This window comes from Priapulus caudatus, unplaced genomic scaffold (assembly GCF_000485595.1).
Source record: "Priapulus caudatus unplaced genomic scaffold, Priapulus_caudatus-5.0.1 Scaffold630, whole genome shotgun sequence".
Classification (NCBI taxonomy): Eukaryota; Metazoa; Priapulida; class Priapulimorpha; order Priapulimorphida; family Priapulidae; genus Priapulus; species Priapulus caudatus.
In genome coordinates, this window is record NW_014577691.1 from 253,694 (window position 1) to 259,621 (window position 5,928).

At 41.3% G+C, this 5,928-nt stretch overlaps 1 protein-coding gene across 4 annotated transcripts in view; it reads right to left on the reverse strand.

The window, feature by feature from the left end:
• LOC106812288 (glucose dehydrogenase [FAD, quinone]-like) overlaps positions 1–4,676 on the reverse strand; it is a 64,314-nt gene extending 59,638 nt beyond the window's left edge. For 2 of the 4 annotated variants that reach the window (XM_014816125.1, XM_014816124.1), the window contains exon 1: positions 4,345–4,676. In XM_014816125.1, coding sequence (XP_014671611.1) covers positions 4,345–4,471 — 127 coding nt within the window. In that variant the 5' untranslated portion in view covers positions 4,472–4,676. Of the gene's footprint in view, positions 1–1,011; positions 1,166–1,764; positions 1,933–2,144; positions 2,267–2,411; positions 2,541–2,827; positions 3,018–3,255; positions 3,465–4,344 lie in introns of all 4 variants that reach the window. The other 2 variants (XM_014816122.1, XM_014816123.1) reach the window with 2 other exon arrangements.
• Between the last annotated feature and the right edge of the window lie 1,252 nt (positions 4,677–5,928).

Below are 5,928 nucleotides of genomic sequence, written 5' to 3' on the forward strand. Positions count from 1 at the left end.
TGCGAAAGCTGATGATCGCAATGGAGAGCTAGCTAATTAATAATCCAGTCTGTTGGTTACCTTCCACCATAGTTTTAACCGTCTGTGTCGTTCTTGCGTAGTAACTGGTGATCTATACAGTGGAAATCCAGCGCGGTCGCTGGCGTTTGTCAGACGAATGTTCACCGACACTTTTTGTGCAACCAAAAGTTGGTACCCCACGAGAAAAGCAGGAGATCACTTGCGAATAGAACAATTCGCATTCCCTAATGTAACTCAACATTCAGGAGAAGACCGAATATGTTTACCATTTACAGTGCGTGCACATGAAACATGGTAGTTGAATAAAACGATTCAATCTTACACCTTCATACTATTTTGTTGAATAACAGGGCTATTAAATTCACAAAACAAATTATAAGAGATATATATATATTTATATATATATATATATATATATACATATAATATAAGTATATCTAACTATTTGATCGCGAAAACAGGTTTGTAATGGTAATTAAAAACAAGTAAACACTGAGAGCCAGACCATAAAAAATAAAACACGTAAGTGGAAAAGTGTACATTGTACAAATGAATATAACCTTTCTGTCGAATCCCATGCCAATGTATGAAAATCTCATCTTAATTGATCCGAGGACCAAAGCTGGCAGTGTGCAGCTGCATATCAGCGGGAACGCCTTTCTTCTCCAAGGGACGGCTGTGTGGAAGAAACCAACGGCCTCTAGGCCACTGGCCGCTAGAGGGCCTGAAACAGCACCGACGTCATGGTGTTGTACTAGTAGCAGCACCAGAGGCAGGAGAATAGATAGAGACCGCTTAGTAGAGTTTTCGAGAAATGCGCTAAAATCCGCATAATATTTAGGCTACGATTAAAACATATTTCCACGGTCTCCATAGCAGGATTTAATTTGTTCTTCCTGCTATTAGATACGGTAGGTCCTGATTTTGTTCATCACAGGCATGCGTTTAATCGTGGTAGTTCATAATGGATAAAAGGAATATTTACATTACCTTTTGCTAGCATATCCCACTTGGTTTTTGTCTCAAAGCTTAACAGTTCGTCTTTCATCATCGAAATATTTTTCTCAATTAAAATCTCTGGGTAGAAAATGCCAATGTGATCCTGTAAGTGTTTTCCTACTGGAAGGTCAGCGACTAGCGGGATCTGTCAAGAGTAAAAAATAAACATCCCATTCCGTCTCATTTGTTCCTTTTTCTAGCACACTTAGTATTGTCCTCATAACATCTTGTTGTAAAATATTAAACAATATATTTAATTAATTAATACCCCGTAAAAACTGCATAATTTAATCTTACATTAAACTCGTACGGGCCTGTCGCGCGACAAGCGCTCACCAAAGCGTAGCGTACAGAATCAAAATTTGATCCCACATCAAATGAGTCACGGGTTGACTGTGCATGCTCAGTTGAGCTCGCTACGTCACCCCGCAGACAGCTACTGTACTATTATGTGACCTAGATAAGGCTATGCGCATGCGCATTGCGAAATACAGACACAGATTAGAGCGCGTTAACTTGGTCCGGGCCATCCTGGTCTTGGCCCCCCTTTATATGCTGGGCCAATTTGGTGCCGGCCAGCCCGTATGTGGAGCGGGATAGTGTGCACACACTGCAAAAATGTGGCGCGCGCCTGGCCCGGACTAGTTTAATGTGATATCAAATTTGCAGTTTGTACGGCGTATTAGGTACAAAATTATCGTTAGTATGTTCGTCATTAAAATGCATTATAATTCTATAACTTACATTAAACTGGTCAAGTTGCTCTTTGGGTCCAACGCCAGACAAGAGGAGGATGTGAGGAGAGCCGATAGCTCCAGCAGAGAGGATCACTTCCCGAGACGCTCTCGCCTGTTTCTTCTGGGCTTCATGGATGAACTGCAAGCCTACAGTTCTCTTGCCCTCGAACATCACCTGGTGATTATTAAAATAGGCCATAGTATCTCGTACGAATTTTATAAATAACTAAAGGAATAATATGTTAGGTTGACCCCGTCTTCAATGTAATCATCGATGTTTAATTAATAAACATTATAAGTAAAAAATATGCAAGCGCAGTTTGAAATCTACAAGTTTATTGAAAGAAAACACATCGCAATTGTTTCGTGTTATGTCGAAACAGTTACCTTTGTCACGTGAGCATTTGTTAATATGTGAAGATTCGGTCTGTTCACCGCGGGTTTTAAGAAAACCTTGGCAGTGTCTGCGCGCGTGCCACCTCTGATGTTTGCCTGTGTCTTCATAACCCCTATAAAATAACAAAAGCACAAACGTAAAGATAAATATTAAAATATTTAACTTCTTATAACCACGATTTAATGATCAAAATTCCTAATCAAACAAAAAACAAAATCCCCCTTAAAATGAAATACCATAAATATAATGTGGTTTACCGAACGGGCTTTCTCCATTCACATCACCAACTCTATATCCTAATTCCCGCGCTGCATCTAGAACCACGTCTCCAAGTTCCGTGTAGGAGGATTGTGTGATAGTTAGAGGTCCTCCAACACCGTGGTACTCTGCAAGATTATTAGTAGATATTTTATAAGCAAATGGTTAAACGCATTACAAGCACACCTACCTGCTTCAGTGACCTGTTTTTACTATTATAGTAACTTGGCATAAACAAATGTACCCGTATACCGTGTAATTACCTTTATTCTGCGAGATTATTCACTTTGAAAATTTCTCTGTTGGTATCCTTAAACCTATCCATATATATGCACACTACATCACTCACACTGCCACACACTGCATCTTCATTGCCACCATTATAATATGAAATAATTCTCTTTATTAACCCTACCTGAATCTTTTAACTCAGGAATCTGCATATCCTCGGACTTTTTAAAGTATGGAAGTACGTCGTTATAACTCCACCCCGTTGCTCCCATCTTTTGCCATCTATCGTAATTTTCCGCTGCACCACGGATGTATATCATGCCGTTAATGCAACTGCTGCCCCCGAGTACTTTTCCTCTTGGCCACATGCTTTGCTATACAATTTAAATACATTACACTCGAGCACGATTCATATCAAATAAATGCAGTCGTTGAATCAAAACCATCGCGACAACAACTTCGGATAGCATATCAGTTCGGTGTTGCCGGATTCATGTAACATTATATGTCGTGAATATCCATATATATATATTATATTATCCTACTATTGTGCCTTTTCAATGAGAATATGGGCAACCTAGGCTAATATAGGCGAACACACATCGAAGCTACCTTGTTCTCGCAGGCCTGGCAGGAGAATTGCTGCGGCACTGTCCTGTAGCTCCAATCAACCTTCGTGTTTCTCAGAAACCCAAACGCAGCTGGTTGGTCTATGTCCTTAATACCCTCAGGCACCCCACCGGCCTCTACCAGCAGTACTTTCACATCAGGGTCCTCAGATAGACGGTTAGCGAGCACACATCCTGCTGTCCCTCCTCCTCCTATCAAGGTATAATACGCATAATGGAATAAATTCAACTACGATCGTACTATCTGAGCGAAACTAGTCTAGAAGGCGTTGGTGGGGGGGACTCGTTCAAACACTTTACTGGCGGAATGCGTTATTAGATCCACATCCGTATTCAATTAACAATCGAATCCGCAACGTTACGCACACGAGAGAAACCATATTTATTTGGCTACTGCATTGTGCATTTTGCGATGCACTGGCAAAATTCGATGAGCTGCGGGTCTTCCGCCACTCCTGTGCCTTATCTGATAATTATGTACTTTAACGTATTATTCGTACACATGTGCCGTTGTACTTTGTTAAAATACTAATTGCGCACAAATAAACATTTCTATTTTATTTTAATTTTAGTTGGAATATATCAGAGTTGGCTATAGTTCCTCTATGTTGTTACTAATGACGCGCCCGCGACATTTAGCGCGCATATTGTTGTTTTTTCTTTAATTCATCTCGTTCGCGATCAGAGTTGTGAAATTATATAGTTATCCCTCAGACATAATGTTACTTCCCCCCAAGTGAATGCACATCGTGATGTCACAGGAAGCGGTGACGTCAACTGTCCAATCAGTTTTACCTGTAGTTTTTATAGCAATTAAAGAAATTCATCCATAATATCTTAATATATAATGACCTATACATATCACTAGGAGTGAATAATAATAGATTATATAATAGATATTATTAAGAGTACATAATAGAGAATAGGTACATTAGAGGTATATATTCTAGAGCTTGAGAAGCAGGAAGGATTTGTTCTTTCTTTCATAACGAAGGGCAGGCTTTTATGTTGATGTAAAATATGACACAGCTAGGTGTGGCCGGGATATATATATATATATATATATACTCACCGATAATATAATCGTAGACATCGTCGGGATCCTCTACGCTGTATGTGAGGTTCTGACCGCTTCTCATGTACAGCCCTGCTGCAATCAGCACGACCAGGGGAAGCAGCACCTTGTCCATCACGGCCATAATCGTTCCTTAGGAAAGACAGCGACTATGGTTCTCCCTGACCAGGATGCATCGATAGCAGAACCGATATCCTGGAGAGTGTAGTGCCGAGTGCTTGCTTACATGTGTAAATACTGCCTGGACGCGGGCTGGGCTAAAGATCGGGGTCTGAAAGTCGTCGTCGTCGCCGACTAACCGGCCTTATCGTGAGAGTAACTGACACAAATCAGGTGACTAAGTCTTGTATCACGGCTCGTGCATCCGGTGAGCCGATATGATTCGCTACGTGGGATACACTTGCTCGGCCAATGAGGTTTTATCACCTTGCCCGGCCAATGTCATCTTTCTACGCGTGTAGTGACTTATTGTTTGGGATACGGTGGACCGGGAACACCGCACGGATATACACCGAAGTATTGGAACGTATATCCCACCGCTGAAGCATGCAATGACCGGTGCATATTATTCCACGTGGCCTCGACACATATAATATCCCGGGGAGCGTACACACTGGCTGTAGACTCAAGCAAATTCCCATCGCATGATGGTCTTTGAACAGATGTAGGTCCGGAGGGGCAAATATGTATATTCGCACTTGCGCGTCTTGTCCGTGCATGGCAAAGAATAACATGTACACCGTCTAATGTCTTATTTGTCACAGTTAGAATCCTACCCATGTCCGCGCGCATGCAAGGCCAAGAGAGAGGTGCAGGCGCGTGTCTATGTAAGAATAATAACGTTAGAGGACAGATGTGCAGATTTGTAATCTATGTCAGACAATGCACGCCGTTAGAGCTTCAGTTTAACTCCAAACTCCACGACAGATGGCGCTCTCGTTCTGGCTCAATCCTGAGTACGAAGGGGCCACTGCATGCAATTGGCTTTAACTCATGTTAATTATGTCGTCCCTGTATCGCTTACTCGGAATCGCGGATTTCCCAAAATTACCACCCACACACGATTTCTAGACTTCACTGCATCTCTCTTATCGTCTGTAACATGTATTGGTATAGCCATTAAACCGGTAAAAATATATACGTTTATAAAAAACATCGAGTAAATAGGAATTATAGCGATTAACACCACAAGCGATGTCGATGCGAATGAGTTTTTAAGTAGTAAGATAATGTTGACATACGTCTGCGGTCGCAGTGAATAACTACCCCTGAAATAGGTACCATGTACCTGGAGTATACTTGACGTGGAGACTGATTGTAGGAACGCCCACATTTCATTCATCATAAACAGTGTATGCATGTGTACTGTGTAGCTAAAACAGTCTAATACGATAGAGGTACGTTACACGTATTAGTACAGTCGGTTAGGTCAGAATATCATCTAAATCGTTCAAATTGTGAAAAAAGTGTGAAAATTGGTACACTTGCATACTTTTGTATGCTCTTTCATTTAAAAGCAGGACACATGCGATCCACCTACAACTTCGGCCGCCATCTTGAATTCAAAAATGGCCGCCGTAA